Here is a 27,044-nt window from a genome sequence, read left to right as displayed (position 1 = left end):
TAGGCGGTGCACCTCTCTTTTTGTGCTAACCACAGGTTGGTGCAAGGGCCTCCCTGCTTCTAAGCCGACCTTAGCCCGTTGGATTAGGTCGACCATTTCGGACGCCTACCAAAGCTCGCAGGCTCCTCCCCCGCCGGGGATGAAGGCGCACTCGACCAGGGCTGTCGGTGCCTCTTGGGCTTTTCGGCACCAGGCTACGGCTCAGCAAGTCTGTCAGGCTGCTACTTGGGCTAGCCTGCATACCTTCTCGAAGCACTACCAAGGGCATGCTCATGTTACGGCAGATGCGAGCTTGGGCAGACGCATCCTTCAAGCGGCTGTCGCCCATTTGTGAAGTTGGGTTTCTGCCTACTGCTTAGTTTTTTTGTTTATTTCCCACCCAGGGACTGCTTTGGAACGTCCCAAGGTCTGGGTCTCCCAAAGGAACGTTAAAGAAAAAGAGAATTTTGTTACTTACCGTAAATTCTTTTTCTTATAGTTCCGTCTTGGGAGACCCAGCTCCCTCCCTGTTGCCTGTTGGCAATTTCCTTGTTCCGTGTGTTATCACCGGCTGTTGTCGTGAACAGAGTCTCCGTTTCTTCCGGCTCTTGCTCTGTTCTACTTGTGGGTGGCTATTCTCCTTCAGCTTTTGCACTAAACTGGTTGTGACTGGTTCACCAGGGGGTGTATAGGCTCAGACGGAGGAGCTACACCTTTTAGGTGTAGTACTTTGTGTGTCCTCCGGAGGCAGAAGCTATACACCCAAGGTCTGGGTCTCCCAAGACGGAACTATAAGAAAAAGAATTTACGGTAAGTAAACAAAATTCTCTTTTTTCAGTTGTTTCACACTTTTTTGTTAAGTATTTCATTCCACATGTGTCAATTCATAGTTTTGATGCCTTCAATGTGAAGCTACAATTTTCAGAGTCATGAAAATAAAGAAAACTTTTTGAATGCGATGGTGTGTCCAAACTTTTGGTCTGTACTGTACGTGTGGCATCCGTAAAAACGGATGTCACACGTACCTGAAACACGGACGTCTGAAACCAGCCTAATAGCCTGGTGTTGTCTTACCGGAGGGGGGAGTAGAGTCACATGAGGCAGGCGCGGTGCTGGTGGGGTCTGTGCTGACAGCAGAAGCTGTGTGGAGCAGGCCGGTGCAGCAGGTGTCCCATTTGCTCTGTTGCTGAGACCTCCATCTGCGCACATGCTGACTCTGGGCTCTATTATTTGAAGCCAGAACATCTGTGACACCTGCTGCACAGCCACCGAGGCCTGCACAGCCGCCCGCACAGAGACAGATTGCCGCACAGAGAGGCAGCCGGCTACCCGCCCGCACAGACAGCCCCCCGTGCCAATTCTCCACCTCCTGGTAAGCTATATTCATATTTTAAGACGCACCCCTCATTTTTGCTCCCAAATTTTTGGGAGGGAGAGTGCTTCTTATCTCAAAAATATGGTATCTGCTGCAGCACAATCTGCTTTTTCCTGTGGTAACTATAATAAGACCCAGAACAGGTCAATCTTCTACAACCCCAGTTCCAAAACACCTGGGACGTTGTGTAAAATGTCAAGAATGCAAGGATTTAGAAATCTCTTATTGCCATATTTTAATCATTCTAGAACAAATAAGAAGTTGACTGTTGTAAATTTTTCCATTTCATTTGAAAAAAAACAAACCAAAAAACTAATGTACAAATTGATGGCAGTAACGTATCTCAAAAAGGTTGTGACAAGGCTGGAAAAATAAATGGTACTAATGATCAACAGTTGGAGGGTCAATTTTCAACTGCTTCACATGACAATGTATAAAATGAGCATGTTAGTGAGGCAGAGTCTCTCAGAAGCAAAGAAGGTCAGAGGATCACCAAACTCAGAATTGAATCTAAACCTCATGGAACCATTTAAAAAGAATGTTACTCAATAGAAAATTTCAAAGACTTTGAATGCTCATCTACAGTACATAGTATCAAAAGATTTAGCAATTTGGAAAAATCCATTTACATGAGGAACAAGGAGAACGGTTATTATTGGAGGATCCTGATCTACGGGCCCTCTGCTGCACTGCATGAAACACAGGAATGATTCAGTCATGCTCGTTACTGTATGGGCTCAGGAATACTTCCAGAAATCATTGTCTGTAAACACTGTCAGCCATACAATCCTCAGATGTACTTGAAAGCTCCATCATGTAAAGAAGAAGCTACATGTCAGCAGAACTGATGGACTGAGGCAAAAAGGAAACCTATTCTAAGGTTGGATGAATCATAAGGTGAAATTCGTTATGAACACCACAAACACCATGTCCTGAAGACTCAAGAGGACGGGGACCATCCAGCTTGTTATCAGTGCACAGTTACCGTATTTTTCGGATTATAAGACGCACTTTTCCTCCCAAAAATTTGAGAGGAAAGGGAAGGGTGCGTCTTATAATCTGAATGTAGGTTACCGGGTTGATGGAGAGTGGTCACAAGGGGCCAGGGGAATGCTGCGGCGGCTGTGCACTGTGCTGTGGCAATAGTGCTAGAAGAAAGAAGCGCTAATAGGGTTTTACCCAATAAATAACAGGTTGGTAATGTAAATTAATACACTCACCCAAAATGGTTGTGAAGGGTCACAACCACCATAGATAGCATAGGATAATGGCGGCTGCCGCGGCCCCACGTGCAGAAGTCTTCAGTGTAAGAGGAGAAAAAGGGGTTAAACCCGCGCAATCTGCCAAATAAGATGTAGAGATGTTGATAGATTAATCTCTCCTGTATTGCATAGGTCTACGCGTTTCAAGGTACAGAGACCTCTTCCTCAGGACCAGAAAATCAACATACCGTATGTTGATTTTCTGGTCCTGAGGAAGAGGTCTCTGTACCTAGAAACGCGTAGACCTATGCAATACAGGAGAGATTAATCTATCAACATCTCTACATCTTATTTGGCGGATTGCGCGGGTTTAACCCCTTTTTCTCCTCTTACACTGAACACTGTGCTGTGGCGGCTGTGCGGGGTCTCCGGAGGCCGGTGCAGTGGCGGCTGTGTGGGGTCTCCAGAGGTTGGTGCAGTGGCAGTTGTGCGTGGTCTCCAGAGGCTGGTGCGGCTGTGCAGGGTCTCCGATGGCTGGACTTGGCGCTGTGGGGCGGTCGGTAAGGACTTCAAATAATTCCGCCGGGAGTCAGCGTGTGCGCAGATGTAGCTTTCAACTCAAGCTCTCATATGCGCACACACCGCCTCAAGCCTATTGATCTCCCAGCAGCTGACTTAAAGGAGTTGTCCGACATAAACTCAAAAATTTTTGGTAAGCTAATCTGTGCTGTATTGTCATATAAAACACCCCTACATTGTTATTTCTTCTTTTCTAACTTTTGTTCCTCTTGAATTTACCCTTTATTCTCTGCAGCTCCTTGTTTACATTCAGCTCCAGCAAACTGACCACTTCCTGTGCAAAACCTCAGTCAGAGCTGGCACCGCCCGGTCTCAGTGTCCAGCCCCACCCCAGTGTCCAGCCTCGCCCTCTGCCCGCCCCCTGCACACACATTTCCTCCCTGTCAGTATATTCTACCCCAGCACCTGACCTGTTATCACTACAGCATTGCAAATAACAGCCCCACATCAGGCTCTGCACACCACACGCGCACATATGGCTCTGCACACCACACGCGCACATATGGCTCTGCACACCACACGCGCACATATGGCTCTGCACACCACACGCGCACATATGGCTCTGCACACCACACGCGCACATATGGCTCTGCACCGCGCACATATGGCTCTGCACCGCGCACATATGGCTCTGCACCGCACACATATGGCTCTGCACCGCACACATATGGCTCTGCACCGCACACATATGGCTCTGCACCGCACACACATATGGCTCTGCACCGCACACACATATGGCTCTGCACCGCACACACATATGGCTCTGCACCGCACACACATATGGCTCTGCACCGCACACACATATGGCTCTGCACCGCACACGCACACACATATGGCTCTGCACTGCACACACACATGGCTCTGTACCGCACACGCACACACATATGGCTCTGTACCGCACACGGCGCTCTGTCCCAACCCCCCATCCCCATAGGGAACACATGTAGGGAATACATACTCACCCGTTCCCGCCGCTCCTGCACGTTCGCGCGCTGTCTGTGCTCTGGCCATATCAGCACAGTAGACGTCACCGCTGTGCTGAAGAGACCACAGACAGCCGGGCAGTGATGAGAAGCGCTGCGCTGCTTCTCATCAGCACTTTCAAATGTACCGGCATCTGTTATCTGTGATGCCGGTACATTTGAATGTGCGATCCTGAGCAGGGGCCCGATGCTGGCGGTGACACCACGGCAGCTGCCTCTAGGCCCCTCCCCCAGGTCACGGACCCCACAGCAGTGCAGGCGGAGGTCGCGGGGAGAGTAAGGGGTGCGGGGGAATGTGTGGGAGGGTGCAGGGAAGGGGGCGGGGCTCATCGCACTGTAGCGCCCAGCAGGGAGGCGACATGCTGTTCCAGATTTGCATGTCAACATGGCCCTGCCCATGTTGACATAAAATGACCGGAAGCAGCAAAATCGCGGCAGGAGCGGTCACATGACCACTCTGAGCCGGGGGAGAGGGGCTGACAGCAGGGCAGGTAAGTGGTCTCTACTTACCTGCCCCAATGTAGCCCAATAGGGAAATAAAAAAAAAAAAAAGTCAAAAGAAGCCGGATAACCCCTTTAAGGAAAATGGCGCCCGGAGGTGGCTCATGTGCAGATAGATCTCAGCTTGCCATTGAGCCGAGAGCTCAATATGCGCTGACGCCGGGCGCCATTTCTTTGAAGCCTGCACCGCTTGCCGAAGCCCGAGCACAGCACAGCACAGCTGCCCCAGCCGCTGCAGCCCGAGCCCCAACACAGCTGACAGTTTCTGTGACACCCACTGCCCCTGCCTCCTGAGATTACGTTCCACAGCCCCTACCTCCTGTGATTACTGTCCACCACCGCTGCTGCCCCTTTTGGTAAGACACCACTGGATCATGAAACTAAATCCATTTTTATTTTTTTTTGCTCTGAATTTGGGGTACTTTTTATTATCCGGTGCGTCTTATAAACCGAAAAATACGGTACTTCATATCTAATGGTCCGGGCTGCATTAGTGCCAATGACATGAACAGCTTATACATGAAAGGTACCATTAATGCTGAGCATTATATAGAGGTTTTAGAACAACATATGCTCCATCCAGACAACATCTATTTCAGGCAAGACCTTGTATATTTCAGCCATACAAAGGTAAACCACATACCGCATCCATCACAACATCACAGCTTCCCAGAATTATTTCAGGTGGTGATCCGGCCGCCTGCAGTCCAGACCTTTCACCAATACAAAATATGAAACCAAAAATCCAGCAAATACCCCGAACTATAGAGAAGCGAGAATCCTACATCAGACAAGAATAAGACCACGTTCTTCGGCCAAAACTCCAGAAATTGTCTCCTCACTTCCCAGACTAATACAGACTTTTGTAAAAAGAGAGGACGCTGCACAGCTTTTTTTAGGATCTGTCTCTGCCATTCATTACTAAACTACATATTGTTTTTTTTCTTCAAATGAAATGGGGGAAAAAGGCAGACATAAGTGATGCATGGTATTGAATGGGCGATTGTTTCCTGGCAGAATACTGTCAGGGTCGTGCGGTATTTTTCAGGATATTGGGTTTTCTATTGTTACATTATGTGCTCTTCTCAGGTGACGGCCGCACTGTGCATCATGGAGGTCGAGCCCGGACTATCGGACCAGGACTCTGATGCCGGCAGTGAGGAGGTGCTGACCCCCGCAGAGCTCATCAGTAAGCTGGAGGAGGTGAGAGCCCAGGATGTAACGGAGGATGAAACGCTCTGTCCATTATTGCTAAGTTTCTACTGTATGTTCGTGCAGAGTACACACCCTCTGCAAAAAGCACGCACTCCCCTGTTAAAAGCATATCCCGTCTTTGGAGGAACATATTTTCAGACTGTGATATTTTAAGGGGTCACAATAAAACTTCAGCTGGTTACAAAGCTAATTGTTGGTCTGAGTTTTTTTGTTGATGTCACCAAATTGTCATGAACACCACTGCTGCCTCCAATTGTCAGAACAACATACACAATTGACTGACAATTAATGAGGTGATGGCTGCTTTCTCTGCTAGGCCGATTATTGGGGAGCTCACAGAGGGTATGTGTGTGTGTGTGTGTGTGTGTGTATAATATATATAATATATATATATATATATATAATGTATACAGTATATATAATTGATATGTACTTCAGTACTGTCACTGCCAAGCTCTCTCCACAATTACCTAGGAGAAACTACTTGCTACCAGCACGAATCGCTTTACAGGCCAGTTCGACACCCATTAAAGGTAGCGAATGGATTGGATTCGGGGATTTGTTTTATAGAGCAAGAGGAATGAAGTTTTTAAAATTCTATATTTAATCCAGAAAAGAAGGCTGTGTTTTTAGAAATATACAAAAAATGTAACATGGGAATGGGAAAAAAACAATACAATATATAGTTACGTAAAATAAAAAGGATTAACAAAAGAAAATTACTAAACCTGCAATGGCTTCAGAGCTTAGAGAGAAGTATTCCGTAGAAAAAACAGACAGAACCCTTTTAAGGACTGACAAAGGACCAAATACAATTTCTTCTTTTTGTTAGATCAAATTTACGCCCACATACATTCCGTTTATGAGCTCATGGAGGCTGTTTGTGGGATGTGCTCGGCCCTTCACAATTTAGGAGTGCCCCCAACTATCATGACATCTTAGGCCCTGGAGACTCCAGGCAGAAGATATTGTGGTGCTGTTTGCCATCACGATATTACCTTTCCATAGATAGGAAATATATGTGTAGTCATCAATTTGCCCAATATTAATTTGAAGCTCATAATCAGGCCTCCCAAATATGAAAAAATATGTATGTTATTCCTCTCGTGATCGCCATGCTGAAAATGTACCTCCCATAAATATCGGATTGATACAAACCCCAATATTCATCATTGACCACTGGTGTGCAAGTGATTATCAAAGATGCTTTGATGAAAGTGTATCCAGTTAGGAATGCAGTTCTCCTCCTCCTCCTCCTCCTCCTCTGCTTAAACGAATCTCAGACTTGCTGGCTTTTCCCAAGCATTTCTCTGCTGTAGTAACCTGTCTACACCAGGGGGTCCTAGCTGGATAGGGGGCAGGTTGTTAGATTGTGAGCTCACTTTCCTCCTCAGTTATTAGTGTCTTTCTCCCTAGCAGATGCTTATGAGCAGGATGGCCGCCTCTATTTATTTAGGTTTGATGTCTCATGACTTTAGTTTGGATCAGGGTGAAACCCGCTTTATACTGTAAAGGACCTGAAGATGGCGCCAGGTAGACATCAGTGATAGCGCCACATGCGGACTCTCTGGGTTTACATAAATAAATGGTATCCAGTGCTCCAATATATCCATGCTTGATGACCGCATTTAACCCCTCCTATCCCTATAGTACAATAATTTATACTTTTATGTTAGAGGTGATAGATTCACAAAGCCCCATTGTCCTGTTAGTATAACCGTTGTAGTTTTTTTTTTTTTTTTCCCCCTCCGCAGGCCTGGCTGAATGAGAAGTTTGCCCCCGAGCTCCTGGAGAGTAAATCTGAGATTGTGGAGTGTGTGATGGAACAGCTGAATCATATGGTAAGTTTCCCGGGCCGCGGTTATTACCGACGCGTTTCTGCTGTCACATTTTATAGCTGTCCTTTATCTCATCAGGAGCAAAATTTGCAGCGAGTGCGACAAGGAGACCTGAAGATCAGTTTCCATCACATGGAGATCGAGCGGATCCGGTTCATGCTCAGCAGCTACCTGCGCAGCCGCTTGGTCAAGGTACCTATATAATGCGCTTCTTTTCTTCTAATTGAGTAATTAGTCTGCTTTCACACATCAGTTTTTTGCCATCAGGCATGATCCCGTGAAAAAAGTGATGCGATGGATCCGGCGAAAAAACTGATCAGTCGCATCAGTTTTTTCCATCCCTTTCTTCAGTTTTTCACGGATCCGTTTTAATACTGAGCATGCTCAGTTCAAAAAAACGAATCCGGCGGCTGTAATCCGTTTTTTGCCATATTACGCCGGATCCGGCGTCCATAAGCTTCCATTATAAAATACACCGTACAGCACCGGATCCGGCGCAATATGGTTTTTCGCCGCAGACAAAAAACGTTCACCTCAACATTCCATCCGGCCGCCGGAGAAGCAAATTTTGACGGATCCGGCGCACTTTTGCACCATTTTCTGCAACTCGTAGCGTTCTCATTATTCGGGATCTATGGCTCATTGACGGCTTATTTTTTGCATCTCCAGCTGTTTTTAATGGCACCATTTCTTTGTCGCTCCATTGGGAGACCCAGACAATTGGGTGTATAGCTATTGCCTCTGGAGGCCACACAAAGTATTACACTTAAAAGTGTAAGGCCCCTCCCCTTCTGGCTATACACCCCCAGTGGGATCACTGGCTCACCAGTTTTGTGCTTTGTGCGAAGGAGGCAACACATCCACGCATAGCTCCACTTTTTAGTCAGCAGCAGCTGCTGACTATGTCGGATGGAAGAAAAGAGGACACATATAGTGTCCCCAGCATGCTCCCTTCTCACCCCACTGTATGTCGGAGGTGTTTGTAAGGTTGAGGTACCCATTGCGGGTACGGCGGCAGGAGCCCACATGCTGATTCCTTCCCCATCCCTTTTTACAGGGCTCTGGGTGAAGTGGGATTTACCGGTCTCCAGGCACTGAGACCGTGCTCCATCTACAGCCCCTGGAGAAGATGCTGGATGGAGCGGAGTACATCAGGGACATGGCCCTGCTTCCTCAAGGTACTCTGTGTCCCCGTGCATTTGGCGCTCACACCGCAGCATGCTGGGTGTTGTAGTGCGCCGGGGGACATCAGCGCTGCGGCGCCTGTGCCATGGCCTCATTCAGCTTTGCTGAAGCAGGCTCACTTATGGGAATTGGTCGCGCCGGCCGCTGGGACTGCGGCGCGGCTGGCACTTGTAGTGCGCCGGGGACTTCAGCGCGGCCTGCGCTTTTACGGCGGCCGCGCTGATAACTAGAGTCCCCGGCTTTTGCGGCCTGCTTCCGTTCGTTCCCGCCCCCAGACCTGCCAGTCAGGAGAGGGGCGGGACGCTGGCCACTTCCAGGAATCGGTCGCGCCGGCCGCTGGCAGCGGCGCGGCTGGCACTTGTGGTGCGCCGGGGACTTCAGCGCGGCCCGCGCTTTTACGGCGGCCGCGCTGATAACTAGAGTCCCCGGCTTTTGCGGCCTGCTTCCGTTCGTTCCCGCCCCCAGACCTGCCAGTCAGGAGAGGGGCGGGACGCTGGCCACTTCTATGAATCGGTCGCGCCGGCCGCTGGAACTGCGGCGCGGCTGGCACTTGTGGTGCGCCGGGGACTTCAGCGCGGCCCGCGCTTTTACGGCGGCCGCGCTGTTAACTCGAGTCCCCGGCTTCTGGGCCTAGCTCCCTTCGTTACCGCCCACAGCTCTGACAGTCAGGGTAGGGGCGTGACGCTGCATAGAGCAGAGCTGAGAGCTGGAGTATGTTTTGCATACTCCACCCCTCTCACTGTGTGCACTGTGAATCCGGATTCCCGCACTTTCTCAGGCACGCCCACGGCTTCCTTCTCTACAAGGACACCGGCAGCCATTAGTGTCAGTTTCTGTACGATACAGAGACAAGTGTGGAAGACCCTGGCATTCTGATAGTCACACAATCGCTGTGACAGGCGTTAAGCAGCACCTGTGGTGCTAACCCCACTAGTGCAGAAGTGCACTTATAGATATGCTTGTACCATATACATTGCACTGTTTGGTCGCACGTTGTATATACCCTCCTGGATTATGCGGAGGAGTTATCAGCATATTCTCTGTGTAAAACAAAGGTGCAGAACCACATGTTTTTCTATACAGCTGGTACAGCATGTACGGCTATGCGGCCGGCAGGTACATAGACTCCCATTGTATGCACTAATGGCCAGGGGATGAGGACGGTGTCTGCAGTATTTACTGACAGTTTTTCTGAGACTATGGCTATGATACTAGAAGCCTAGCAGTCCGGACATGTCTCTCACAATATGGGCACTGTTGAATCATTGATCCATGGCCCCCCTCAGTGTGAATAACTAACAGCTCCGGGAATGTCACACGCATCCCAGAGTCACGGCTCTGCACGGACGTCAGTCCCAGACAGCCTAAGTGGGCTCGCTATGAGCGGCCTCGGTTTCATCAGGGTCCTAACAGAAGGACTCGCTGTGTAATGAGGCGGAAGTAGCGGCTCAGGATTCTGATCCTGAGACCGCTCTCAATCTGGATACACCTGATTGTGACGCCATAGTAAATAATCTTATAGCGTCCATCTATAGAATGTGGGTTATTTCTCACAGCTCCTCCAGTGGAGGAGTCAGCTTCACGTATTTTTCTGGACCACTCTGCCTTCAAAGAGGCAGTCCAGGAACACCACGCTTATCCAGATATGCGCTTCTCCAAACGGCTTAGGATACACGTTATCCCTGTCCCCTGACTTGGTCAAGGACTGGACCCAATGTCCCGAGCGGCATCCTCCAATCTCCAGGCTTGTAGCTAGATCCATAGTTGCAGTGGGAGATGGAACTGCAAACTCAAAGATGCCACTGACAGACAGATGGATCTCTGGTCGAAAGCCATCTATGAGGCTGTCGGCGCACCGTTGGCTCCGGCATTCTCTCCCTTGGGGCACTCCAAGCTATTTCAGCTTGTCTTACACAGATTGACACGGTTACACGTACATCTGTGCCGCAGGTGGCATCCTTAACCTCTCAAATGTCTGCATTTGTTTCTTACGCGATTCAGGTTGTCCTGGACTCTGCGAACCGTGCGGCGGTAGCCTCCGCTACTCCGTGTTTTTAAGCAGAGCCTGGTCTGCTCGTTAAGTGAATGGAAGGCAGGTTCTGCTTCCAAAAAAGGTTGCCTAACCAGTTGCCTTTTTCTGCTGACCGACTGTTTGGTGAGCGTTGGATGTAACCATCAAACAGTCCAGGGGTAAGGATTCATCCTTTCCTCAGCCCGGACACAACAAACCCCAACAGAGCAAGAGGCAGTCGGGGTTTTCGGCCTTTTCGAGGCTCGGGCAGGTCCCATTTTTCCTCGTCCAATGTGGACTCAAAAGGATCAGAGGAGCTAAGATTCTTAGCGGGCTCAGTCTCGCCCAAAAACGCGACAGTCTGAAAACCCGCTTCCAAGGCGGCTTCCTCATGACTTGCGGCCTCGGTCGGTAGCAGGCTCTCCCGCCTTGGCGATATTTAGCTGCCATAGGTCAATGACCATTGAGTGTGAGACATTCTGTCTCACGGGTACAGGATACAGCTCACTTCTCGTCCACCTCCCGGCCGGGCCGCTGCTCTTCTGCAAACAGGGTGCACTCTATAGGCAGAAAGAGTGATGACCCCCGTTCCTCTTCAGGAACAAGGTCACGGTTTTTACCCCAAATTCTTTGCGGTACCTATAACAACGGGCCGTTCCGTCCCGTTCTGGATCTAAAAATGCTCAGCAAGCTCGTGGACACCAGGCGGTTCCGGATGGAATCCCTCCGCCATGTCATCGCCTCAAGGTCCCAAGGATATTTCCTAGCATCATTAGGCATCAAGGATGCTTATCCACACGTGCCGATTGATCCAGAGCACTAGCGTTTCTACGCTTCGTTATAGGAGACGAACACCCTCTGTTCGTAGCTCTACCTTCCGGCTAGCGACAGTCCAACTGGTCTTCGCCAAGGTCAGGGCAGCAGTAGTCACAGTCCTGCACTCTCAGGGTCACTCTGTGGTCCCGTATTTAGACGATCTACTTGTCAAGGCACTCTCCTAGGAAACATGCCAACACTGCCCGAACGTTGCGCTGGAGACTCTCTAGAGTTTTGGGTGGATCATCAACTTTTTAAAGTCAGATCCGACCCCGACCCTATCGATAACATATCTAGGCATAGAGTTTCTTACTCTCTCAGCGATAGTGAAGCTGCCGCTAGACAAACAGCATTCACTACGGGCTGCAAGCTCTTCTTTAAGAACCAGTCGCACACATTGAGACGCCTCATGCACTTCCTACGTAAGATGGTAGCAATGGAGGCAGTTCCTTTCGCGCAGTTTTACTGCGTCCACTACAATGGGACATTCTCCGCCAATGGGACGAGGAGTCGACGTCCCTCAACAGAGTCGTCGTTCTTTCTCAGGCGGCCAAGGAATCTCTACGGTGGTGGCTTCTTCTCACCTCTTGGTCAACAAGAAGGTCCTTCCTATCCCCGTCCTGGGCGATAGTTACGACAGACGCGAGTCTATCAGGGTGGGGAGCAGTTTTTTCTCCACTATAGCGCTCAGGGTACGTGGACTCAGCAAGAGTCCACTCTTCAGATCAATGTTCTTGAACACAGAGCAGTGTATCTTGCCCTACAATCCTTCCAACAGCGGCTGGAAAGCAAGCATATCCGACTTCAGTCGGACAGCTCCACAGCGGTGGCATACATCAACCACCAAGGAAGAACGCGCAACCGGCAAGCCTTCCAAGAAGTCCGGCAGGTTCTGATGTGGGTGGAAGACGCGGCATCCACCATATCCACAATTCACATCCCAAGTGTGGAAACTAGGAAGCTGACTTCCTAAGTCGCTGAGGTGTGGCCGAAAGAGTATGGTCTCCTCACCCGGACGGGTTTCAGGAGATCTGGCGCCGCTGACAGAGGCCGGACGTCGATCTAATGGCGTCACGGCACAACAACAATGTGCCAGCTTCATGGCACGGTTTCACAATCATCGAGCTCTGGCGGCAAACGCCTTAGTTCAGCATTGGTCGCAGTTCCAGCTACCTTAGGTGCCACCTCTGGCATTGTTGCCCAGAGTACTGCGCTAGATCAAGACCGACTGCGGCCGCGCCATCCTCGTCGCTACAAATTGGCCGAGGATGTTGTGGTACTCGGTTCTGTGGTGCCTCACGGTAGGCTAACCGGGGGCACTACCAGACCAATCAGACTGGCTGTCTCAAGGGCCATTCTTCCATTTGAATTCTACGGCCCTCAACCGGATGGTGTGGCATTGAGTCCTGGAACCTAGTGTCGTCAGGATTACCTCAGGACGTGGTTGCCACCATGAGACAGGCTAGCATACCAACGTCCGCCAAGATTGACCACAGGACGTGGAAGATGTTCTTATCTCGGTGCTCGGCGCAGGGTGTTTCTCCCTGGCCGGTTGCATCGTCTATGTTTCCTTCCTTCCTGCAATCTAGGTAGGAAAATGGGTTGTCGCTCAGTTCCCTTTAGGGACAAGTCTCAGCGCTATCTGTATTTTTTCAGAAACGACGACTTCCTCAGGTACGCACGTTCCTACGGGGAGTTTGTCTTCTCAGCACTCCGTACAAGCGGCCGTTAGAGCCCTGAGATCTGAACAAGGTTCTAATTGCTCTCCAGATGCCGCCTTTCGAGCCTTTGAAGGATGTCTCCCTTCCCGTTTTTCACGGGAAGTGGCCTTCTAGTAACGGTCTCGTCTCTTAGGAGAGTTTCCGAGCTAGCAACGCTCTCATACAAACTCCCTTCCTGGTCCTTCACCAGGACAGGGTAGTTCTGCGTCCGGTTCCGGAATTTCTCCCTAAGGTGGTATCCCATTTTCATATCAATCAGGATATCACCTCACCTTCTTTGTGTCCTCGTCCAGTCCATCAATTTCAGAAAGATTTGCATCTGTTGGTTCTGGTGAGAGCACTCAGGTTCTACTTCCCGCATGGCGCTCCTGCGCCACCCGGATGCACTCTTTGTCCTTGTCGCTGGTCGGCGTAAACAGTCGCAAGCTTCCAGATCCACCCTTGCTCGGGGGCTCGAGGAACCAATTCTTGAAACCTACAGTTCTACTGGGCTTCTGGTTCTCTCAAGGCCGAAGGCCCATTCTACCAGAGCCGTGGGTGCATCCTGGGCATTACGGCACCAGGCTACGGCTCAGCAGGTGTGTCAGGCACCCACCTGGTCGAGTCTACTTACTTTTACCAAGCATTATCAGATGCATACCTACGCTTCGGCAGACGCCAGCCTAGGTAGATAAGTCATTCAGGCGGCGGTTGGCCACCTGTAGGAGAGGGCCGTTTGACGGCCCTATCATGAGGTATTCTTTTACCCACCCAGGGATTGCTTTTGGACATCCCAATTGTCTGGGTCTCCCAATGGAGCGACAAAGAAGAAGGGAATTTTGTTTACTTACCGTAAATTCCTTTTCTTCTAGCTCCAATTGGGAGACCCAGCACCCGCCCTGTTTTCTCGGGGTTTTTCTGTTTTTTCGGGTACACATGTTGTTCATGTGGTATGGTTCAGTTCTCCGATGTTTCCTCGGATTGAATTGGTCTTTAAACCAGTTATTGGCTTTCCTCCTTCTTGCTTTGGCACTAAAACTGGTGAGCCAGTGATCCCACTGGGGGTGTATAGCCAGAAGGGGAGGGGCCTTACACTTTTAAGTGTAATACTTTGTGTGGCCTCCAGAGGCAATAGCTATACACCCAATTGTCTGGGTCTCCCAATTGGAGCTAGAAGAAAAGGAATTTACGGTAAGTAAACAAAATTCCCTTCTTTTGCGCAGATGCTACATTTTAATCGCCTTTAATTTGCATTTTGCGCAAAATTTGTGGCGACCAAACAATGTAATTTTGGCGTTTGGACTTTTTTTTTGCTGTTTACCGATGAGATTAATTGATTTTATATTTTGAGAGATCGGGCATTTCTGAACGCGGCGATACCAAATGTGTGTAATTATTTATTTTGGTTTTTAACCCTTTAATTTTCAATAGGGCAAAAGGGGGCGATTTGAACTTTTTTTTATGATTGTTTTTCTTTAAACCTCTTTTTTATTTTTTTTTTTTACTTTTTTTTTTTATTTTATTTTTAGTAAACCCCCTAGGGGACTATAAGGATCAGCAGTCTGATTACTCATTTATTTCTGCTGATCACAGCTACACATCTGAGAACAGCAGGAATACTCATCTTTTGTAACAGGCAGCGCTCAGTCGGGTGAAACAGGAAATCAGTCATGTGAGCTACAGGATGACCCAGTGCTACTGAGTCGCCCAGGGAAGGGGGTACTCTGTCCCGGGCGGTTGCAAATGGGAATGTCACTTCGGGTGGCCGTTGCCCGGTCCTGTGCCCTGGGGACACTTTATACAATGGCAGGGGCTATTTACAAGAGATAATAAAATTACTGTTCGTGATGCCACATGCGGATTGCAGTTAAGGATGGGGAACTGCCGCTGGTCAATGTGGGTACTCCCAGGGATGGTGGTAGTGGCAGCTGTGATGGTAGGCCCTCCGCAGGTAGGGCTGTGCCTGGGAGATGTAATGGGGCAATAATGGAGACCACGCCAGGTTGTCTTTACCAGTCTCTACTCACTGTGGACCCAGGAGTTGCTGGTTCCGGTCCCAGGAGGACCAGTGCCAATGTAGTGACCCAAATTGCTTTGTCCCCGGCACTCGCTGTCGATTGAGTCCCCGTAGCGTGGAGAGTTTGGGAACCCCGACTGTCCCTTTTGGGGTACAGACTCCTTCTCCATGCGGAAGGCATTGCAAACCCTGCGGGGAGATAAGTGTCCGAACCCCGATCCTAGTTCACTGCTGATACCCCCGGTTTATTTGGTTTGGTGAAGTCCGTGAAGGTGTCCTCACCGTGCAGGTATTTGCCAAACAGTCTAAAACTTGCGCTTGACCTAGGGCCCTGTGCCCCGTGCGTGCTCCGGTCGCAGAGGTATCTCGGTACCCGTCCTGGCGACCTCTCTCCTGTGCCCCCGGGGTCACCGTTACACGGACCCAGCTCAGGCATGTCCGCACACCTCTCCTGTGTGCTCCCGACTTCTCACTACCTCTAACTGACTGCTGACCCCTCCCACCAGGCTGGCCATACCCAGGGATTCGTTCCCATGGCGACCATCCCCTTATATGGTTAACCCTCTATGCCCAGTGTGGAGAGGAGAACTAGGATTTTTGATGTGTGTAGGTGGAATCGGCACTGGTATTCCAGGTCCCAGGGGGTAGGTCCTGCATCCCCATGAGGATGCAGTTCCCTGTAGTGCCCTGAGGCTCTCAGTACCTCTGCACTACCATGGCAACCATTGGCTCACAGGGATCACATCACTGTGACGCCGATTGAGCCGGGTGAGTAAAGATTTACCACAATCTGCATTTAAATGGCATTGTCACATTTTCACAGCGCCATTTAAGGGGTTAACAGCCACAGATGGAACACGGATCCACTTGTGCCTGCGAGGCACACATTCCAGCTGTACAAATCAACTGACATGTGCTGCGGGCAGCCGGTGCGAATTACACTATGACTGCTTAGGATGTAATTTTACTGCCCGCGGTCGTTAAGGGGTTTTAATAAATACATTCTTCTTCCCGTCTTCTCAGATTGAGAAGTTTTTCCCACATGTTCTGGAGACGGAGAAGTCACGAGGAGAGGGTGAGCCGCCACATCTGTCTCCAGAAGAATTCGCCTTCGCCAAGGAGTGAGTGCTCAGTTCTAAGTCCAAAAACGAATTTTTCGGCTGGACCTCTGGGTAATAAAACAATATGGCTAATTAAATCTCCCCATTGTAGATATATGACAAACACAGAGACTTTACTGAAGAGTGTGGCCCTGCGTCACATGCCCCCAAATCTGCAGACTGTGGACCTGCTGAAATGTGGTAAGAGATGAGCATGAACTGACATGAGTGATCTGATGACATTACGACCCCACATACCTCCCGGGACGCGTGCTTGACCGGCAGGTATCGTGTACACGTCTGGACAGGTATGTGGGGATGGAGGCTCATCACAGCCACCGATGAGCGGCGCCGGACCGACGCTTTAAAGTATGTAACGTGATATTCTTGTTGCAGTCCCCAAACCAAACCTGGACTCATTTGTGTTCCTGAAGGTGAATCAGGCCCAGGAGAACATCCTAGTGGAGCCAGAGACGGATGAGCAGAGGTGAGGACGAAGAATATGTCTGTGATCGAATGTGACATTTCTGCCTTCCAAAGTTGACGCTTTCATGAGTTATCTGTAGGGGAAAATTTAGCCTTATCAAGCTCATGAAAGATGATTTCCCATCCTATAGAATATGCAGCCACCTTATAATTGGGGGGATCCGACCTCGAGGACTGCTCCGATTCTGAGAATGAAGGTTCTGCAGCTCCCGCTCAGCGCTGCCGTGCTTCCTGCCGCCCACTTGAATGGGATGGAGACAATTTTATTCTCAGAATTGATTACCCAGTGGGTCGGACCCCCTATTCATGACATCCCTTCCTACAAAAGGGGGCTTTGTGTCCAACAATAATGGAAATTTTATGGGGGCTTGGTTGTAGGCATTCCCTCTTCACATAGTAAATGTCCCACGGGAAGCTCGTCTCGCTTAATCCAGCACCAGCTAACTAATGGGGACTACAACAGATGGTGTCATTACTTTGTTGAAACCTTGTGTAAAAAATAATTACTGTATTTTTCGGATTATAAGACACACTTTTGGGAGGAAAATAAGGGGTGCATCTTAAAATCCAAATACAGCTTACTGGGAGGTGGAGAATTGGCGCAGGGGGCTCTCTGTGCGGTCAGATGTCTGTGCGGGTGGCAGGCTGGCTGCCTCTCTGTGCGGTGGTGGCAGGCTGGCTGCCTCTCTGTGCAGGGGCGGCAGGCTGGCTGCCTCTCTGTGCGGGGCGGCAGGCTGGCTGCCTCTCTGTGCGGGGGCGGCAGGCTGGCTGCCTCTCTGTGCGGGCGCGGCAGGCTGGCTGCCTCTCTGTGCGGGGGCGGCAGGCTCGCTGCCTCTCTGTGCGGGGGCGGCAGGCTGGCTGCCTCTCTGTGCGGGGGCCGCAGGCTGGCTGCCTCTCTGTGCGGGGGCCGCAGGCTGGCTGCCTCTCTGTGCGGGGGCGGCAGGCTGGCTGCCTCTCTGTGCGGGGGCGGCAGGCTGGCTGCCTCTCTGTGCGGGGGCGGCAGGCTGGCTGCCTCTCTGTGCGGGGGCGGCAGGCTGGCTGCCTCTCTGTGCGGGGGCGGCAGGCTCGCTGCCTCTCTGTGCGGGGGCGGCAGGCTGGCTGCCTCTCTGTGCGGGGGCCGCAGGCTGGCTGCCTCTCTGTGCGGGGGCCGCAGGCTGGCTGCCTCTCTGTGCGGGGGCCGCAGGCTGGCTGCCTCTCTGTGCGGGGGCCGCAGGCTGTGGGTGTCCCCGATGCTCGCTGCGGGCGCTGTGAGGCAGAGAAATCATCCAGACTATCGATGGTGTGGCAGGCTGGCTGCCTCTCTGTGCGGGCTGCGGTGGCTGTGCTGGCAGCGGAAGCTGCGGTGGCTGTGCGGCGGGTGTCCCAGATGCTCTGGCTTCAAATGATGGTGCCCGGAGTCAGCGTGTGTGCAGATGGAGCTCTCAGCTGACCGCTTTTCACTTCGGGCACCATTTCTTTTGAAGCCCGGCTCGCCGACTCAGCATCTTGGGACACCCGCTGGACAAGCCTGCTCCACACAGCACCGCAGCTCCCGCTGCCAGCACAGACCCCTCCGCTGATGGCACAGACCCCTCCGCTGATGGCACAGACCCCTCCGCTGATGGCACAGACCCCTCCGCTGATGGCACAGACCCCTCCGCTGATGGCACAGACCTTACCGCTGATGGCACAGACCCCACCACTGATGGCACAGACCCCACCAGCACCGCCCCTGCGTCCTCTGACTCCATTCCACCACCACTGCCACCCCCCTCCGATAAGACAACACCAGAGTATAAGACCCTTTTTTTTTTTTTTTCTTATTACCTTTTTTTACCTCTAAATTTAGGGGTGTCTTCTAAAACGAAAAATATGGTAATTACCGTATTTTTCAGTTTATAAGATGCACCCCAAATTTATAGAAAAAAATATGGAGTCTGTCTTATAGTCCAGTGGTGTCTTACCACAGGTGGGGTCACAGGAGGCAGGGGCGGTGCTGGAGTACGGCGATGCTGCGGGCGGTGTGGTCGGTGTCCGTGTTGCTCGCTGCGGGCGCTGTGAGGCAGAGAAATCATCCAGACTAGAGGTGGTGCTGGCTTCAAAGAAATGGCACCCAGAGTCGGTGCATGCGCAGATTGAATCATCAGCTTAATGACAAACTGAGATCTCAACTGTGCACGCGCCACCTCCGGGCACCATTTTCCTTAAGTCCGCTGCTGGGAAATCAGTGGGCCGGAGGTGGCGTGTGTGCAGATGTGATCTTGAGCCAAGAGCTCCATCCGCGCATGTGCTGAATTCAGGCGCCATTATTTGAAGCCCGCACCACCAACATCTTCATATCTATATCTATCACTAAAGTCTGCGCATACTCATAATAAGTCTTCTTAGGTCTGAGCATTGCCTACATTTTCTAACTCTGCATCTAAAACCTTGTCTGCCAACAGCGAATACACCATAGACATGGAGGTGGGATCTCAGCACCTCATCCGATATCGCACCATAGCCCCTCTTGTGGCCTCCGGAGCTGTGAATCTCATCTGAGTCCTCGTTAATCCATTCCTGTGATGCCGAGAAAATCTTCAAAAACTTCTTCAAGTTGCAATAGTGGATGTGACCAGTAGGGGGCAGCTGTGGTATACTGTATAATGGTATACGCTGAGCTTCCTACGTGCTGCGTCCTTCACATAACGGCGCAGGTTATATTGTGGGATATTCCTACAACTTCTTTCTGGACGTTAGTTTTTTTTGGGGGGGGGTTACATGTCCTTAGGATCCTCGTAAAAGCTGAAATTTGGAGGAAAGTTGCTTGTATTTAACCTCAGAGACTGAAAAGACTGAATGAAAAAAGGTGATAAATGGCCGCAATGTTGGATGTAATGGTCAGGATCAGCGATTATGATACAGATCTGTTATTACGGCCGGCCACCTGTAAAAGATGAAGAAATAAAATATATTTTTACGTTTTGTACGTCTGTCAGCCACATGGTGTGATCTCCCTTGGCGCTTCTTTTTTCCGTTCACCAGGACCTGCGCTCAGTAATACCCTGTTTCCCCGAAAATAAGACACTGTCTTTTATATTTTTTTTTGCCCTGAAAAAAGCACTATGTCTTATTTTCAGGGGGTGTCTTATTCTCGAGGAGACATGGTTGGGGGTAAATTTACCCCCCACAAAAAGCAGAACCCCCCCCCCCCTTCCCAGGATCGTCATACCTACCAGCCCAGGGCGTCTGTATGGCTCCCAGATCCTTCTGTGACCTCCCATCAGGTACGCTGCACACCTCCCCTGCGTCTGGCCGACATCAGAACACACACATACATACACACATACATACATATATTTACACACACACACACACACACACATACATACATATATTTACACACACACACACACACACACACACACACACACACACACACACACACACACACACACACACACACACACACACACACACACACTATATATATACATATATACATACACACACACACCACACTCACTCACACACCCCACTTCTTCCCACCCACCCCACGATCCCAGCAGCTGGGCTGCACGCCGTGCTCCTCTGCCTCCTGCCGACACTCACAGATCCGATCGCTTACGTTCACACACAGTCACACATCAGACAGTATACACTCACACACACACCCCACTTTCTCCCTGTGCCCTCCGGTGGGTGGTCCCAGCAGCTGTGCTGCACGCCGTGCTCCTCTGCCCCCTGCCGACACTCACAGATCCGATCGCATACACACACACACACACACACACAAATCAGAACACACACATCCGATCGCATACACTCACACATCCAACCCACACATTATTAAAGGGGTTATTCAGGATTTTACTTATTTTTCCCCTCTGGGGCTAAGAAGTGGCAGGCAGATAATTGCTAACGACCTGCCTGGTGTGCCCGGTGCCGATCTCTGCCGGCACACAGAGGTCACGATCCGCTGATGATGGTGATTCTACAGCTTCACTGACGGTCCTGTTCATGAAGCAGCTTCTTCTCTTCCGTTCTGCTCTGTTGACAGGGGGTGACTGCCGTCATACTGACTGACAGCCAGCTTCCCTCGGCCTAAGTATAGGGAGACGGCTGTCAGTTGGCATGATGTTGGCAGTGACGCCCTGTCAACAGAAGAGGAAGAGCTGCTCTGTTGACAAAGGCAGATCTGAACCGGCAGAGAGTGCCCACGTGTAGAACAGGGAGGCAGGTAGCGAACACCTAGACCATAGGGAAGAATAAGCAAAGTCTCAGATAACCCCTTTAAAGATATTATCCACTACTTTACATTTATGGCCTATCTGTAGGATAGGCCATCAATGATGGGCCACGGTCCGACACCTCGCACCCCGGCGGTGACAGGAAATGCTCAGTTCCGGAGCTGCCTCGTCTTCTGATGGCGGCCGGATAGTGCACATCTGCCTCCTATTGATTTAAATAAGGAGGTGGATGTGCAGAACCCGGCCACGGCCACTATCCGAAGAAGAGGCAGAATCGGAACTGAGCATTTCCTGCTATCACCGATAGCTGATCGGGGGGTGGTGGGAGTCAGACCCCAACCGATCAGAAATTGATCACATCCTTAGGTTAGGCCATCAGTGTAACAGTAGTGGACATCCTTCTTTAGTTATTTTTAATTTCCATTCTGTATTTACTGGCATTCATCGCTCCTGCTGCCTACAACCATCACAGCTACAGGGCAGTGAAATAATCGGCTCCCTGTCTATAAAGTCTGTAAATGCAGCGCTCACATTCACTGCTCTTTCCCTCAGTATAGAAGGAGACTTTCACGGATGACCAACAGTATTGTGGTTTCTGGTAATAGAAAATCACAGCATTTGGCAGCGCAAAATGCTCCCTGACTTTCTTTTGTTCCTGCTGTCAGTATTCATTGTACTAGGTAACTTTCCTGCTGGGTTTTCATCTATTCCCCTTTAGGACACAGTGGAGTTCTCCTTCCATCCAGCTGCTGATTATCAATATTCTCTTGGTGCTTAAATGCTCCCATCTAGGCTGGCCGTGTGCTGGTGACATTATTCTTTTCATTATAGCTCTGGTTGCAAGCAGGTGGCTTGCTCTCATCTGTAGTATCATTGCTGAAATTTTGCTGAGCTCCTGCCTGAGTCACCTGTGGATAAGTAGTTCATGCACTTTCCTCTGTCTCTCCTCCTTGTGTATTCTATAGTGTTTAGTGAGGTTGAAGAGCTCATCCCATCTGATCCCTATTTAGGGCCTAGAACTAGGGATACCTAGAGTCAGGTATCTGGCTCAGCGCATAGGTGCGGAACCTATATAGGGTGGTCAGGGACCAGCAGTAGGTTTGGTCAGGGGTCACCATCTCCCCCTTCCCTAGACACAGGGTTTCCATTCCCTTTCGCTTAGTACTTCCCTGTACTTCGCGTGACACAGACACATGGTTAACCCTTAAATAAAATAAAAATCTTTACCCCCGTGTACATAAGTAAGGGAGGAAGATGCAGCTCTCCAGCCATGACGAGGTTGGAGAAATTCTATGGTAAGGTTCACAATTTTGTGGCTGTATTTTCTCGTAGCATTAATAGGAGCATTTTTGCTTTATATTTTTTTGCCATTGTTTTCATGCATGTAAAAATAAAAACCACAGAATTATACAAATATATTATGAATTTAAAAAAAAAAAACTAAAATGATGAATCTGGGCATACGATAGTGTTGCGGTTTTTTTTTTATCTCGATGTATCTAAAAGAAAAAATTTCACTCTGCGCACCAGGCCATATACTAAACACACCATTCCTGTTTTTGCACAGGACACTTTTATCATCACAGGCAGAATTACAATAACAGATCAATATTCTAAATAGGTGATATCACAGCTCACCTCCTCCTCCTTCCTTCTTAATGACCTGTGCTCAAATTAGAGCATGCTCAGTTTATGCTACTACATAAACCAATAGAGTCTAAGTCAGTTTATTGCTGCTAATGTCCATCTGAAGAGCAATAAGAAGGAGTTTAGTATTAGGCTTAGTGGCATTAAACACTACATGGTGAGTGTAGGGATTGCCCCGTGGCGGCAGCTGACAGGTACATGGCTGGTTTTCTTGTTTCATCAGTCTTTCTTTGTCGCTCCATTGGGAGACCCAGACAATTGGGTGTATAGCTTCTGCCTCCGGAGGCCACACAAAGTATTACACTTTAAAAAGTGTAACCCCTCCCCTCTGCCTATACACCCTCCCGTGCATCACGGGCTCCTCAGTTTTATGCTTTGGCTGGAGGACAGGCAGATCCGTATACAGTCGGACAACACCACGGCGGTCGCGTACATCAACCACCAGGGCGGCACGCGCAGTCGTCATGCCTTCCAGGAAGTCCGGCGGATTCTGCTGTGGGTGGAAGCAACAGCCTCCACGATCTCCGCAGTTCACATCCCGGGCGTAGAAAACTGGGAAGCAGACTTTCTCAGTCGCCAGGGCATGGACGCGGGGGAATGGTCTCTTCACCCAGACGTGTTTCGAGAGATCTGTCGCCGCTGGGGAACGCCGGACGTCGACCTCATGGCGTCACGGCACAACAACAAGGTCCCGGCCTTCATGGCACGGTCTCAAGATCACAGAGCTCTGGCGGCGGACGCGTTAGTTCAGGATTGGTCGCACTTTCGACTGCCTTATGTATTTCCTCCTCTGGCGATGTTGCCCAGAGTGTTACGCAAGATCAGATCCGACTGTCGTCGCGCCATTCTCGTCGCTCCAGATTGGCCGAGGCGGTCGTGGTACCCGGATCTGTGGCATCTCACGGTGGGTCAGCCGTGGGCGCTTCCAGACCGCCCAGACCTGCTGTCACAAGGGCCGTTTTTCCATCTGAATTCTGCGGCCCTCAACCTGACTGTGTGGCCATTGAGTCCTGGCTCCTAGCGTCTTCAGGGTTATCTCAGAAAGAATGTCATTGCCACTATGAGACAGGCCAGGAAACCAACGTCCGCCAAGATCTATTACAGGTCTTGGCGGATCTTCTTGTCCTGGTGCTCTGATAATGGTTTTACTCCCTGGCCTTTTGCCTTACCCATTTTTCTTTCATTCCTCCAATCCGGAATGGACAAGGGTTTGTCTCTCGGCTCTCTCAAGGGACAAGTATCGGCGCTCTCAGTATTTTTTCAAAAGCGCCTGGCAAGGCTTCCGCAGGTCCGCACGTTCCTGCAGGGAGTTTGCCACATAGTTCCACCTTACAAGCGTCCGCTGGAACCCTGGGACCTTAACAGGGTGCTAACGGCTCTTCAGAAGCCACCTTTCGAGCCGCTGAGGGATGTCTCTTTATCACGTCTTTCGCAGAAGGTGGCATTTCTAGTGGCAGTTACATCACTCCGAAGAGTGTCGGAGCTTGCAGCGCTGTCATGCAAAGCCCCCTTCCTGGTTTTTCACCAGGATAAGGTGGTTCTGCGTCCTGTACCGGAATTTCTCCCTAAGGTGGTATCTCCTTTTCATCTCAATCAGGATATCTCCTTACCTTCATTTTGCCCTCATCCAGTTCACCAATGTGAAAAGGATTTGCACTCATTAGATCTAGTGAGAGCACTCCGGCTCTACGTGTCTCGCACAGCGCCCCTGCGTTGTTCAGATGCGCTCTTTGTCCTTGTCGCTGGCCAGCGTAAGGGTTCGCAGGCTTCCAAGTCAACCTTGGCTCGGTGGATCAAGGAACCGATTCTTGAAGCCTACCGTTCTTCGGGGCTTCCGCTTCCTTCGGGGCTGAAAGCCCATTCTACCAGAGCCGTGGGGGCGTCCTGGGCATTGCGACACCGGGCTACGGCTCAGCAGGTGTGTCAGGCAGCTACCTGGTCTAGTCTGCACACTTTCACAAAACACTATCAAGTGCATACCTATGCTTCGGCAGACGCCAGTCTAGGTAGGCGAGTCCTTCAGGCGGCGGTTGCCCACCTGTAAGAGGGGGTCGTTTTTGGCTCTTTTTATCGAGGTATTCTTTTACCCACCCAGGGACTGCTTTTGGACGTCCCAATTGTCTGGGTCTCCCAATGGAGCGACAAAGAAGAAGGGAATTTTGTTTACTTACCGTGAATTCCTTTTCTTATAGCTCTTATTGGGAGACCCAGCACCCGTCCCTGTTCCCTTCGGGCTGTTATTCTTTTGTGTACACATGTTGTTCATGTTGAATTGTTCTTTTGGTTCATGGTTTCAGTTCTCCGAACATCCTTCGGATTGAATTTACCTTAGACCAATTTATAAGTTTCCTCCTTCCTGCTTTTGCACCAAAACTGAGGAGCCCGTGATGCACGGAAGGGTGTATAGGCAGAGGGGAGGGGTTACACTTTTTAAAGTGTAATACTTTGTGTGGCCTCCGGAGGCAGAAGCTATACACCCAATTGTCTGGGTCTCCCAATAGGAGCTAGAAGAAAAGGAATTTACGGTAAGTAAACAAAATTCCCTTCTTTTCCAGAGAGTAGCAGACAGGTTTGTCTTTGCCATTGTTTTCTTTACACACTTTAATATAGCACAGAGCGCTGGGTGCGTCCAAGGCCAGGATCCGTCTTACTCAGCACATATTGTAAATATCTTTACAGAAATAACCTTTTTATTTTCAAAATTGTCTAGTAACTATATCCGCATGCCAATGTGACTGCTGCCAGGACCCCGGGGTGAGAGGGCACAGCCGGCCTTCACAAGGTCTGCACTGTGACTAGAGTAGGGTTACAGGGGGCAGCACAGGATTGTAAATTACTGCCCGCAGCAATCTATGGGGTCTTGGCACTAACATGTCACTCGGCAGGCGGGTGTATGGGGCCGAGGAATGTGATATGTGGATGTCATTGAGTTCAGTGGCGTGTAATCTGCCCTGGAGCCTTGCATCAGCTGCACTCTGTCACCTCCGCCAACTGCAAGTGACTCCCATTCCTTCCATCACCCTGGAGCCTGACATGAGCTGGTTGCATCAGGTCCATCTGTCCGCACTATGCGACTGCTCTCTCTTATCTCTGCCTTATAAAGATACTAGCTGTACTACCCGGCTTCGCCCGGGTTAATAACTGCTGTTAACAAAATAGAATGTATTAACAAAAATGTATTCTGCACACAAAAAACACAAAACAGATATAAATGTAATTATAATGTCTGTCTCCCCCTCTGTATATATCTCTCTGTCTCTCTCTCTCTCTCTCTTTGTCTCTTTCCCTGTCTGTCTCTGACTGTCTCTGTCTCTTTCTCCGTCGGTCTCAATCTCTTTCCCTGTCTATCTATCTCTGTCATTTTCCATCTGTCTCTTTCCCTCTCTTTCCCTCTGTCTCTTTCCCTGTGTCTGTCTCTTTGTCTGTTTCTTTACCTGTCTTTGTCTGTCTCTTACCCTGTCTGTCTCTTTTCCTCTCTTTCCCTGTCTGTTTCCCTGTGTCTGTCTCTGTCTCTTTGTTTGTGTATGTCTCTTTACCTGTCTGTCTGTCTCTTTCCCTCTCTTTCCCTGTCTGTCTCTTTCCCTGTCAGTCTGTCTCTTTGTCTATATCTGTCTCTTACCCTGTTTATGTCTGTTTCTTACCCTGTCTGTGTCTGCCTCTTTCCCTGGCTGCATTGTGACACGCCAACATTCCATATAAGGGCGTGGCTGCGCATTCTTCTGAAGTTCTGGCTGCACTGTGGCTCCCAGCTCCATTCGCTTTAATGGAGGCAGGTTTTTTGGTGAATAACTGTAAAGCGCGGGGTTTTGCTTCCCCTATTATTTTTCCTGCAGTATCCATAATCCGAAGCATGCTAGCCAATTCCACAGCCGTCCTTTCGCACGTAACCCAACAATAAGTCTACCTTATCACTATATAGAGATCTGCACTATGTAAAGGCTGCTTTCGTGCGTCCGTCGTTCGTGCGTCACGGGCAAATCGTTGCCCGTGGCGCACAATATGGCTAGGACCCGTTACACGGACTTACCTGCCTAGCGACGTCGCATGTGGCTGGCGAACAACCTTTTTTCTAAGGGGGAGGTTCGTGCGCCGTCACAGCGACGTCACTAAGCGGCCGCCCAATAGAAGCGGAGAGCAGCCACATGAAAGACACGCCCACCTCGTTGCCGGAGGACGCAGGTACGGTGTTGTTCGTCGTCCCT

At 50.2% G+C, this 27,044-nt stretch overlaps 2 protein-coding genes across 3 annotated transcripts in view; one reads left to right on the top strand and one right to left on the bottom strand.

Moving 5' to 3' along the window:
- The window catches only part of GINS4 (GINS complex subunit 4), a 30,365-nt gene extending 10,463 nt beyond the window's left edge, over nt 1-19,902 (top strand). For both annotated transcript variants that reach the window (XM_075346420.1, XM_075346421.1), the window contains exons 2-8: nt 5,709-5,822; nt 7,589-7,675; nt 7,751-7,864; nt 16,425-16,522; nt 16,614-16,702; nt 16,898-16,988; nt 19,411-19,902. In XM_075346420.1, coding sequence (XP_075202535.1) covers nt 5,730-5,822; nt 7,589-7,675; nt 7,751-7,864; nt 16,425-16,522; nt 16,614-16,702; nt 16,898-16,988; nt 19,411-19,507 — 669 coding nt within the window. In that variant the 5' untranslated portion in view covers nt 5,709-5,729 and the 3' untranslated portion in view covers nt 19,508-19,902. The remainder of the gene's footprint in view (nt 1-5,708; nt 5,823-7,588; nt 7,676-7,750; nt 7,865-16,424; nt 16,523-16,613; nt 16,703-16,897; nt 16,989-19,410) is intronic.
- Nucleotides 1-27,044, bottom strand: part of CHMP7 (charged multivesicular body protein 7) — a 139,214-nt gene that overhangs the window by 88,608 nt on the left and 23,562 nt on the right. The gene's annotated exons all lie outside the window — the stretch shown is intronic.

Source organism: Anomaloglossus baeobatrachus, chromosome 4 (assembly GCF_048569485.1).
Source record: "Anomaloglossus baeobatrachus isolate aAnoBae1 chromosome 4, aAnoBae1.hap1, whole genome shotgun sequence".
NCBI classification, from domain to species: Eukaryota; Metazoa; Chordata; class Amphibia; order Anura; family Aromobatidae; genus Anomaloglossus; species Anomaloglossus baeobatrachus.
Note: the sequence above shows the minus strand (reverse complement) of the source record. Positions and strands in the feature narration are given on the sequence as shown.